Source organism: Patella vulgata, chromosome 3, assembly GCF_932274485.2.
Source record: "Patella vulgata chromosome 3, xgPatVulg1.2, whole genome shotgun sequence".
Lineage (NCBI taxonomy): Eukaryota > Metazoa > Mollusca > Gastropoda > Patellidae > Patella > Patella vulgata.
In genome coordinates, this window is record NC_065881.2 from 19,044,076 (window position 1) to 19,057,226 (window position 13,151).

The 13,151-nt window shown below is 34.9% G+C and overlaps 1 protein-coding gene and 1 non-coding gene across 2 annotated transcripts in view; both read right to left on the reverse strand.

Annotated features, from left to right (window-relative positions):
- Positions 1-503: 503 nt before the first annotated feature.
- Positions 504-13,151, reverse strand: part of LOC126815482 (cytosolic purine 5'-nucleotidase) — an 86,234-nt gene continuing 73,586 nt past the window's right edge. Inside the window, exons 13-18 of the mRNA XM_050541152.2 lie at positions 12,491-12,557; positions 11,336-11,558; positions 9,774-9,837; positions 9,542-9,599; positions 6,259-6,377; positions 504-5,630 (exon numbers count right to left, since the gene is read on the reverse strand). Of these exons, the coding sequence (XP_050397109.1) occupies positions 5,412-5,630; positions 6,259-6,377; positions 9,542-9,599; positions 9,774-9,837; positions 11,336-11,558; positions 12,491-12,557 (750 nt within the window). The 3' untranslated portion in view covers positions 504-5,411. The remainder of the gene's footprint in view (positions 5,631-6,258; positions 6,378-9,541; positions 9,600-9,773; positions 9,838-11,335; positions 11,559-12,490; positions 12,558-13,151) is intronic.
- On the reverse strand, positions 8,740-8,958 carry LOC126817053 (small nucleolar RNA U3). The gene has a single exon (XR_007678745.1). It is a non-coding gene; the product is annotated as a small nucleolar RNA U3 (small nucleolar RNA).

The following is a 13,151-nucleotide window of genomic DNA, read 5'->3' on the forward strand; positions in this document are numbered from 1 at the left end:
TAGGCAACGTTCGAAGAGTATTCTTTCAACGTTTTCAAGCAACTTTGAGAGAATACTCTTCGAAACGTGTCGCCTAAATAAATCAGTAATTGTTCTTCCATAAGTAGGGGGGTTGGATGCCCGAATGGTTAGCACATGCACACTGTATCATAAGGCCTGTCATTGAGTCAACTGGCGTGGTTTTGAATCCCGGGTTGTACGTGACAAGGAGTAGGATCGCCTGTCCAACCTCGTGGGTTTTCTCCGTGTCCTCCGGTTTCCTCCCACTGCTAAAAGACCCCTACGCGTAAGCGAATTATTGAAATAAAATTAAACCATATGTTAGTCCCGAAATGACCTAGTTTGTGTCCAGTGGACGTTAAACCCCATTTCTCTCTCTCTTCCATAAGCATGTATTATAGTTTATTGTCCAGTGTTATTGTTCTCTTCACCCCTTTAAAACATTCTGCCTATCCTGCAAAATCAAAGTTACCAACAGATAAAACAAATGAGGGAAGACAATCAGGGTTATTTAGTATTTTATTTAGTTCAGATTACAAATACAAAAAATATATTTATATTAAGAGAATAAATAATTCATTATCATAGAATTGTTAGTTTCATGATTATATGTTAGTCTAAAAAGGCAAAAGTAATCCTTGCCACATCGAAACCATGCCGAGAGACTTAATGACAGATCTTATGATTACAAGCATTAAACTATTCGGCAACCAAATCCCTGCATATATTAGTTTCTATAAAGTTTAATTTGTACTTGGTCCTTTCACTGATTTTCCTTTCTTATTTATCATAAAATGTCAAGTATTGAAAATAAATTGGTTCTGTCTTAATTTAGAGATATGAGGATTTAAATCTTTCACAAAATATCCAACATCATTAAAAAAAAAAAAAACTAACTAAAATAATGTTATACAGTACATGAATATTAAAATACTAACTATATAAAACATATAAGGTAAACAGCACACCGCAAACTAAACCACAACCGCAATATAGTGACTTAAATTATTGATTTAATTATTTTAGTAAAGGATAAGACTTGCTAGATGTGCATGTACAGTCGAACTGTACATGTTGGCTTAAAATTGAAAACAAGATATAAAAATATGCACCAATATGAAACATCCAGAAACGCTTTAACAAAAATAAAAATATTTAAAATAACAAATTCAGATACATAAGTATGACTTTTTCCAGGCTGGTTAGGGAAGAGGTCAGATAGGATATCATTTCCATACATAAAATTTATCTATCAGAAAAATTCATAATAATTTACTCACATAAAATTAACAGTCCAATCTAGTATATATATTTACTAGAAGAATGCCCAGCTTCGCTCGGGGGTCATAACCCCGAAACCGGAAGTGGTAGACTAACGCCACCTGGCCTATGTTACTCCTCGGTCCGAGCTACCCCTATACCCCAAATTTCAGACTAGAGGCAGACCTAGTGTAGCCGCCAACCCCGAACAGACAGACAGAAAGACAGACAAACGACAGTCACAAATATTAGTATAGAATACAGGACTTGCACACACGCTACATACCTATATAAATAATAAGGTAAATAAATGCACAGATTTCTAAATATAATTATTATTGTAATAAAAATGCATTCAGACTTCCTCTTTGTAAATGCCGTTAGACCGTTTTTGATACAGACACCCTTTGACAAGTGTAATCTAGCATTAACAAAGGGGAAATCCCCTCTCATCAATACTACATTATAATTAGTCTAAATATCTAATAATCTTTTTTGGTCAAAATAAAACCCTCAAAAACATCATAGATCCATCCATTATTACAATAAATTAATTAATATCTTGATTATTTTTCTAATTCTTATGCCCATAAATTACAAATAGTTTGATTGCGTAGAATAAATTACAAACAGTTTGATTGCGTAGAATAAATTACAAATAATCTGATTGCGTACACTAAGTAAGTAAATGTTATCTAACTTTTTAAGCCTATTGATACAGATTACTAGAAATAACTAGATGTACTGGTATATATATAGTAATATTGGTATTAAAATATCCATTGAATACTGATTTGTTAATACACAAAGCTTGTAGTATATTGTAGTACCAGAATACATCTATATAGTGAATATATTAATACACAAAGTCTGTAGTATAATGAAGCATACTGTAGTACTGGTAAATGTAGTATATTGTAGTACCAGAACACAGTGAACATAACAAGCCTGTGCCCTGTAGTCATAATAGTACAATAGAACCTGAATACAAATTCAATATAAAAATACACCAAGCTAGAAAACCTGATGTCGTATACTGAAATACTGGAATACATATTTAAGATAACAATACACAAAGCCTGTAGTTTTATAAAGAATACTGTAGTACCAGCAAACATATTGAACAATATAACAATATATTGTAGTACCGGAATACATAACACTACACAAAGCCAGGAAGCCTGTAGTTTTTTGTAGTACCAAAATATGTAGTAAATGTAACAATATATATATAATATTAGCATGACACCTTAACATGATTGTGTAGAAAATAATGTGTTTCATGTAGAAAAATAAACCAACTTAAATTTACGTAAGAAAAGAAATATAGTATAACAAAGCCAATAACAGTTATTATGATGAGGAGTGTAACAAGAACAGTAAGTTATACCAGCAGTGTGTGCACAACACAGAACACTTAAAATTCCATGAGTTATTTACCAGATTCCAGGAGTCCCTGTATAGAATTCTACATGTATTTTTTTGACGCTTGAAGAACATTTTCATGCGACAAACTCATGAACTTTTGAAGAAACATTCGATGACTATCTTCCGTTTTATATCTTACAATGTATAGCGAAACCACAAATGTTAATTTTCCAGGAGTTTCAAGGAGTAATCTTGTTTTTTCAGGATTTTCCAGCATTCAAAATCACATTTTCATTTTTCCAGGGTTTTCAAGGAGTGCGAACCATGACCAGGTATCATTTTCAAATACCATGTGTTAATTTCAAATACCATGTGTTATTTTCAAATACCATGTGTTATTTTGTGTTATTTTCAAATAATGTGTATTTTTTTTTCAAATACCAGGTGCTATTCTCAAATACCGGGTGCTGTTCTCAAATACTGTGTACTAATTTCAAATAGCATGGTACCGTAATCAATAACAATGTTTTATTTTTAAAATAAAAAACGGTCGCCTGGTCCTTTCTAACCCACGCAGTGTTAGCCAAGAACCAGAATATATTTTCTACATAGCCTTAAATTATTGAAATATCCATACATATCAAAAAATAAAACTTGTTGACATTTTCTAGTATGAGAAATAAACAGAACTGACAACAACATAATTACTGAGAAATAATTCACCATTGGTTCAACAATATATATATAATATAAAAACCAATCTATATATAATTATCTATATAATATAAATAAGAGAAAAATAACAAGCACACTAAACATGATATGTCATGATGAAGAGCATTCATATGTTGTCATCGACTGGTTCAATGGCTGATGGATATTTGGTAGACAAGGTATCTTCCTATAACCCCAGTCAAGAATTTTTTTCTATGGGCAGATGAGCAATTTTTTCGCCTGATCTACTGGTTCAGTAGCTGATGGATAATATTTGGTAGAAAAGGTATCTTCCCATAACCCCAGTCAAGCATTTTTTCTACCATCATTTAAGCTATGGGCAAATGAGCGTATTTTTTCGCCAGATTGCGGCGTCTGAAATTCGGCAGTAATTTTTTATGGCTGATCACGAACGGTCACATAGTGATGGTCTTGAGAGCGTAAGCCACTCTGCGAGTCAATTACATCGATCATGTGACTTGTACAAAATGTCAAATCGCCAAAAAAGTAAGATTAGCAGTTGCTGTTTATTTGCTTATAAAATTCCGGAATTGTGATGTCAAACAGGCAAGGCCTTTCTGACCAATTCCACGCTTCGGGGGTGGAGGCAGCCATTTAGAGATTTTGTGATATCAATGATGTCTCCGATTGGCTTATGAAAATGGTTTACTTGACAATATATACTGGGCATGGGCAGACGAGCCGATATGCCGAAATATCTAATATGTAAAATATTCAGGCAAATGGTCACCAAGCAGAATGGGTACATAGGTGATACTTTCAAGCGATTTTAAAAATCGCAGAGATCGGGCGAAAAAATACGCTTGTCTGCCGTAGGTATAAAGGAGGGTCCAGGTTCCTAGGGCCCCCATCTAGATCTGCCATTGTACTAGTTATAAACAATACACATCGACTAATATTTCAAACAAATATTGAAATAAAAATAGTGTCAACAGAATATATAATATAAGGTTAGTAACAGGATTTTAATCAAACATTAAATTAAACTTGGTGCATACTAATGATGGAGAGATCAAACCTTATATTATGCTCAAAAACCATTGTAACTTTACAGAAAAACAAAATGGATTTAATGAATCATCGACACAATATTTTACTCATTTTGAAACAAACATGATAATTTATATTTCTATGATTACATGTGCAACACTTGGTAAGAGAATTTTACCTGAGCAGTAGTATTTAAGCCTACTTCTGGTCTAATTTAATATGTCATAAATGCAGAGGTGGGAAGAAGCCGTGGGACCTAAGAGTCTGAGTTGAGTCCCAAGCCGTCGTACCTCCAGTCCTAGTTGAGCCTAAAGTCGTTGACTTCAGTCCCATTCAAGTCGCCTTTTCATCAAGTGAGTCAATAATTCATGGCGAATAAGACGCGTTAAAGTTATGTCCACTCATGCAACTCAATTCTTTATCTCTTTTACCTCACAAATTTTCACAACTGTTGTTTCTGAGTCGAGTCAAGTCAAGTCAGGTCAATGAATTAACTTAAGTCAGACTCGAGTTAGAGTTGCATGACTTAAGTTTCCACCCCTGTTTAAGTGTTTTTTTCCATGCATGCCAATGTGCACATAGATGGATCTAGGTTTTCCGTAACCATGGAAATATAAACGACCATGTTTGTCTCAAAAATGACTAGACATTAAACAACATTCCATTCATAAAGCAAATGACTCTGGCAGTAAAAGTTTTTTCATTGAGGTAGTAACAAAACAAAATATAAAATCAGTACTCTAACATTGTTCAGAGAAAATATGAATTTGCCATTCAAGATAAAATAAATGTTGTCTATGATATGCAATGCTACACTATATGTCATGTGATATAGCAAATAAAAGAATTGCTACACAAGTTTAAATATTGGTAGGCTAAAAGAACTAATAATAGAGCATAAGACTGAAAGGCCAATAAAATAAAATAATTTGTTCCCTGTTGTGTATATTGTAAATATTTCTACATATTCTAAGCTATAAAACAGCAGCATTATTGATAAAAACTCTTGATAATCAGGAGGGAACTAACTTCTGACTAAATTAATTTAAGCGATGACATTATTCCTCGTCGGAGTCTTCCTGTACCTGTGTATATTGTCTGGGCGTAGGAGCATAAGCACGGGGTACAAGGCTGTCACTTCTAAGTAATGGATTACGTTTGCGATCTTCACTATTGTCTTCTGAGATTGATCGAGATCTTGTGGCTAGTGATATCTGACTAATCTGATCTGATGGATCCAACATGGCGTCATGTTCTACAGTTGATTCATGGGACATCTGACAATTTTAAAAAATACAAGACATAAAAATCAAGATTATTTTTATATGGCCAAGAGGATTGTTCATATTGGATGGTTTGAAAAAACTGAGGTTCCATGTACACTTTAAAGAAACCCTGGCAGTTGGGTTTCAAAGACAGTAATGCCACTATCTGGGTAATTACCCTTATAGCATACTTAGATAGATTATGACCGTTTTCTTTAGACTAGTTGGTACATTTTATTTACTAACTGGGTGAGTGTGTGTGGGGTTGGGGGGTGGATGGCCGAATGGTTAACATGTGCACATTGTATCATAAGGTCTGTCATTGAGTCAACTGGCGTGGTTTCGATTCCTCGGTTATATGTGAGAAGGAGTTGTGTCGCCTGTCCAACCTTGTGGGTTTTCTCCGGGTCCTCCCACTGCTAAAGACCCCTACACGCAAGCGAATTATTGAAATAAAATTGCACCATGTGTTAGTCCCGAAATGACCTAGTTTGTGTTGAATGGACGTTAAACCCCATTTCTCTCTCTTTCTTTCATTTACTAATTCATAATGCTTCTTGAAGGGAAACACTAAACAAAGATCGGTGTATTTTGAATTTCCAGGCAACCTTGAAATATTGATAGAATTTTGTTTACTTACCAGCATAGATGGCGCTCTAAAGACGTAAGAGAAGGGATAATGGATAAAATTAAAGAAACTGGATCCGTAAAGATCAGCATATCTCATCACTTGGCTAGCAAAAAATGTCTGTCTGGAACCTGAAAATACATCAGAATAAAATCTAGAATGATATTAAAGGAGCTAAATTGCTAATATTTGGGACCTAGAAATTGACAAAAATGGGTCGCAATGCATATAATAATGTAATTTGAATGTATATAAACTGATTTACATTCAATCGTTTCTGTTTTTACTGTAATTTCTAATCAGTTATGTTCGGCGAAATACGCCGGAAGTCTCAAGTGAATGGCAATCTTTAGTATCTGGTTTTTCCAGTCTACACCAATGGTATTTGTTGCGCAAGCTCTCCAGATAAGAATATAGCGTCACCATTTGACATGACTTGTGGAATATGTCTATCCCTGTTCTTTGAGTCCCTTGTTCCAAATGGCGCCGAAACGCATTATGGTACACGATTCGTGTACCAATGGTAAAATGTTTATTTTGTCTTGAATATTGGATATCAGAAGCCCATTTTTTCCCTGTAAGATCTCAAGACCAATGTTGATTTGAATTGACAAACAATTCGTGTTGAAGATTTTGGATGATATTGAGTTAGAGACTTAGCTACTTTAAGTTCAACAAATTTTTTCCAGTCGATCAGAAAAATTATGAACCACAGACGCACAGGACAATTTGATTTTGGGAAGGCACAGGTTTGTGTATCCAAATTTCTGTATTTTTGCCTGAATATACCTAAAAATGACTTCCATAGTTTTTCAGAAGGATAAAATAATTGATAATAATAGTGAGATTACTGGTAATCCAAGACAACAGAGTTGATAGTTTCAGAAATAAAAATTTACTTTCCCCACCAATCCTTGAAAGTTTGATATCTCTATGGTATTTTGAAAATTATCCAAATACTGTACATCTTTGCTATGAGAATATAACTCAAGTCACCAGACTGAAGCCTTTGGAAAAGATCATCTTTTGATTGATCGAGACAATACTTCTCTTATTATATAATAATACTTTAACAAGCCAACAGTGAGGCTGATGTCCCCCGCCGAAATTGCAAAATAAATAGATGACACATATTAATTAATCGCACATTTATTTTTTTCACTAAGTTTCATCACTCTCTATCAAATAGAATCAAGATTATCTTGTCCCAAACCATCGACAAATGAAATCGATTAGCTCTGCTTAGCTTCAGCTCGAAATGTTAATTATTGAACTCAGTCAAGACATTCACCTAATGAACATCTACATATACATCAAGTTTAAACATTCACCTAATAGACACCTATGCCAAGTTTGAACATTCTACCTCAATTAGAAGGAGAGTTATTGTGTTCCAAAGTTTATACCAATCAAATTGCTTATCACTCTGCTTACCCTCAGCAAAAAATGTTCATTATCGAACTTAGTTAAGGTATTCATATAATAAATCTATACACCAAGTTTCATCAATCTCACTTAATTAGAACTAAAGTTATCGTGTCCCAAAGCATCAACCAATCAAATTGCTTATCTCTGCTTACCCTAAGCGGAAAATGCTCATCTTCGAACTCCATCAAGGCATTGACCTAATCAACACATACACCAAGTTTGAACATTCTAGCTCAATTAGGAAGAGAGTTATCGTGCCCCAAAGTATCAACCAATCAAATTGCTTATCTCTGCTTACCCTAAGCGGAAAATGCTCATCTTCGAACTCCATCAAGGCATTGACCTAATAAACACATACACCAAGTTTGAACATTCTAGCTCAATTAAAAGTTATCGTGTCCCAAAGCATCAACCAATCAAATTGCTTATCTCTGCTTACCCTAAGCGGAAAATGCTCATCTTCGAACTCCATCAAGGCATTGACCTAATCAACACATACACCAAGTTTGAACATTCTAGCTCAATTAGGAAGAGAGTTATCGTGTCCCAAAGCATCAACCAATCAAATTGCTTATCTCTGCTTACCCTAAGCGGAAAATGCTCATCTTCGAACTCCATCAAGGCATTGACCTAATAAACACATACACCAAGTTTGAACATTCTAGCTCAATTAGGAAGAGAGTTATTGTGTCCCAAAAAGTGTGACGGACAGACAGACAGACGGACAGACAGACGGACGGACAGACGGACAGACAGACGGACGAACCCATTTTAATAGTCCCCTGCTTTCTTCGAAAGGCGAGGGACAATAAAACAAAAGGCAACACCACTACATTCAGTGAAGTATCAGGTTTTTTTCTGTTCAAAAATAATCCTGTCTTGTTTCCCTGGTACAGAAATGGGATAATTTAAATGAAATGGAAGGTGGCTTATAACGTCCTACTTGCAATAATTTAAGGAAAGGTACTTAAAACAAACAATAACATGATTATTTTAAGGCAAATAATGGAGCTTAAGATGTTAGGACAGTTTGGGGGATAACTCTTTTAATTTAGTAAGAAAGAAACCACTCTGAATGCCTCCCCTACCTCCATCTCCCCACATAGGGAGGAGAGGAACGGTCATCAATGGTTAGAGAAATCATCTGAGCTGACAATTTCATCCAACCCGCTTCACGCTCAGAAGGGGAGGCTTTGTATCATCCTCGTGGTTTACGATCCAGTCAAGTTTGACTGACGTCCAAGCGAAGCATACTTTAGAAATGATCCCTAACAGTATGATCTTAATGTAACTTATTCCACGAATGACCAGTATCAAACTGTGTTTAAATTTTAAAATGGCTGAAGATATTTAAAAATAATGGGTCAACTTTTACATTTAATAAATCAGATAGTTTGGATACAATTTGTTTCAATTCATTGTATAATATGACAAATTTTAAAGAACATTTTGATTATCTTAAGTCAAATTTATATAATTAACTTTTTTCATTATCAAAAAAAATATGTTTTAAAACAAGAAATGGAGATAAGGGAGATAATTTATGAAATCATTCAGGAAGCACATGGTTGGAGGTGTGGCATGATGACCTAGATCTATTAATAACTTTATCTATGTAGCTGTACAATAGTCAGTCATTGTATTATACAAGTAGGCTACCATCACTGATACACTTCACGTCAGCTGTGTGAACTGAAGTCAAACAAAAAACACAACACAACTACTTAAAGATTTAAGCCTCAAGGCAATATTTTTTAGACAAATTCACTGTACCTTTTGCTGTTGCTGAAATACATTCAAAGCAATCTACTCGATATTTAGAATTAAAATTTCGAAGTCCAGTTTTAAAAGGATGTAACAAACTTACCACTTCTAAAAAGGCTGCCTAAAATACCATAAGACATATCCATCTGATGGGTTACTTCCTAAATTAAAAAAAAAATACTCAGATTCAGATATATTCTTTTAATAATGGTGCCATTCCTTGAATGTCTACAAAGATATTATTATGAATTGAAAATTATGCAAGTACTGGTAATACATCTTAATATTATTTAAGTCATTCTGTTTAGATATTGTGATTTGAGAAAGGGACCTACCCTGATAGAATTATGTATTTTTCCAATCTCAGGTCTTGATTCTTTACAACTGCTATCTAAATTTCTAGTAAATAAATATTAATAATATTTAAAATCTGAAATAGTGATGTGTTGTGCATGGAAGTTTAATCTTTTAGGAACTCTTGATACTACTTTTCTTTTTTTTGAGTTGTTCACATAGTTGAGACAACATACGAGTGTATATGTCTGTAACTACAAGAAAAAGTATACAATTGAGGCGGGCTGGGGGCCAGCCATGGCAAGTGCCCAAAAAATAATTATTAATAAATCAAATGCTTTTGTGATGCAAAAAATCAATAAATAGATCTCAGTGACAAGGTTTGATTTAAAAAAGAAATTCCTCTATTGGCCTAAATACACACCAGCACTGTGTCCAATCAAATTTATAACATGCTGTTGATTTTCAAAGTACAATTTAACAAAAATAAAAAAAATCAAGGCATTTTTTTTTTATTCCTTCAAGACCACAGAATGGGTATGAGTTGGAACTTGGGCTAGACCAATTTGACTTTGGATACACTTGGACATAAAACAACAATTGAAAACAAAAAAAAACTACTGGAATATTGCATGCTCTTCTCTTAGATCAGACTGTTTAGGTTTTGATATTTTAAGCATAGTATTGTTTATGTGAACCAAGTGGCTTTTTACTAATCAAGGCCATAAAAATTAAATTGCTCTGGCTTTATGCTTGAGTTGTGTTCTAACAATATTACTGGGTTTACAGAAGAATACCCATTTTCTTTCCCCCTTATGTGCTTTGTAAATCAGATAAATGGTGTTTAACGTCCTACAGTTCTGCACGGACTGGGCTAATGAAGAAGGGCATATTCCATACTATGAGAGAAATTTTGCCAGGACAGCGGCACTATGACCTACTCTTATTTGAAATTCCAACTGTCAAGGCCGGGTTGTTTTATGTGCACATCCATGTGTACACGAGACCTCGTTTCTCCGTCCCATCCACTCTACACAAACTAGGTCATTTCAGGACTAACATATGGTTAGAAAAATTTTCAATAATTCGCTTGCGTGTAGGGGTCTTTAGCAGTGGGAGGAAACCGGAGGATCCTGAGAACACCCATGAGGTTGGACAGGCGACCCTACTCCTTGTCACATACAATCGGGGAATCAAAACCATGCCAGTTGACTCAATGGCAGACCCGAATCTGGCTTCCTTTATATGGTTATGTTACATATTACATGTATATCCTAAAATCGTTCCTACAGGCCTGAGAATGTTCAATGATTGCATTTTCCATCTTTCTGTGAGCACCTTCTTGTCTGAATTTTCAGTTCCCCATGATGGCCCTTTTAAACCCCACCCCACCGCCCACCTCAACCTGTATGCGACTGAATATTCAAAATACATATACAAATGTCATGTTTTTATTATTCTCAATAATCCATATTATCATTTATACCATGGATTAACAAGTCTGTAAAATGTCTACTGTTATTTTCACTTCAAGAGAAAGAACTTTAAGGTTTAAAAAAATAGATTTATAAAAGTTTGTTTACAGTAGTAAAAACATACTTACTTGTACATTTCACCAATAGCAATATCTAATTGTTCTAATTTTGCAAATAACGATCGTTTATCTGTCCATACCATCAATTCCTGAGATAATTCCGGAACACATAAAAATGTTCTCCATCCTCGAGCCTTCCTAGATTTTAAAATATCACCAAAAATATGATCCCCTACATACAGGACTTCACTGCCATAAGACTTCATTACTTCAGAAAATGCGCCCACTGATCCTAAATAAAAATAAACACGATCGTTAGCCAATGATCATAATTGTATTGGTAACTCCATAATTATGTAACCTGCTAACTATCCAGAAGGTTCTGTGTTTGCAACTCGTTCTTCTGGTGTCACTGGTGAAGGACGGAAGGGCCTTCCAATGAAAAGCATCTATTTGTTGAGATGGGACAAGAAAAACGCCGTCCCATGTATACTATTGGTCTTACGTTATGGGAAAATCCCAGCTAATAAAGGATTCAAACGAAGATTTCATGGTTAGTGAGTCGGCGCCATATTCACCAAGCCTCCGTGGTTCCCTTAATGTACATAGATCTTGGTTTTTCATACCATCCAAATGACAAGATACATTTTCTGTAATAGCCTCACAAGCACAACTTCAAACCTTACAACTAACTATTGTACCGTTCTCAGTAACTCACACTACAAATTGAACAGGAGTTTGTGACCAGTGTCTTCACTGTATAACTAACAAGATCTCATTAAAAAGTAAAACAATCTGATTAAAACACAGATCCAATTTCGTTTCCTTTTTAAGGTTCAAAATTTCGATTTTACTTGTCTTGACTACACTTGGATCTGGAAGCGTTGTTATTTAACTCGTGTTCTGCTTGAAATGAGTGGTCAGCCAATCAAATGGTCTGTCGAATTGAGCGTTTGACCTTTTTTGCGCGGAACTGTTGGTAGACATTAGTGGCAATAGAAATCAGAATAAAGAAAAAGTAGAAAAAAAATACATGGCGGTCGCTAATTGGTTAATCGAATGACTGACGTAATCGCTTGCTTGGTACCTGATGTCATAGAACGTGAACTCCCACTATAACTTGTTAGATCTACATGTAGTGTAGGCCATCGAAAGTATAAAAAACAAAACGAAATATAGATCTATATTTTAATTAGATTGAAAGAAAAACAATGTAAAACAAACCTCCTGAGTAGATATGTTGAGAAGAAATTGGTCCTGTGTGAGTACCAAGTTGTAATCTCCCAGTAGTCTACAACAAACACATGGAAGTTTATGAGTATACCTATATAGTTATTATATAAAAAGTTTTCTGCAGGCATATGTCATGCAGTGTGTTAGGAGGAAAATCGAAATAAGTTTAGACTTAAGTCCAGGCCCCGAGTTCACAAAGCATTCTCAGACTTAAGTTAAGAATTTACTCAACTTTCAATCACTGTTTATGAGAGAGAGAGAAATGGGGTTTAACGTCCACTCAACACAAACTAGGTCATTTCGGGACTAACATATGGTTCAATTTTATTTACATAATTCGCTTGCGCGTAGGGGTCTTTAGCAGTGGGAGGAAACCGGAGGACCCGGAGAAAACCCACGAGGTTGGACAGGCGACCCTACTCCTTGCCACGTACAACCGGGGATTCGAAACTACGGCAGTCGACTCAATGACAGACTTTATGATACAGCGCACGCACGCTAACCATTCAGCCATCCAACCCCCCCACTGTTTATGAGAAATATCTTTGATCCAGAAACAAATAACTTTGCATATAGTTTCTTATTGATATATTTGATACCTTCAAACAACAAAAGTTTTATAAAGGCCTATATTTTAGTTAAAATAAGACGA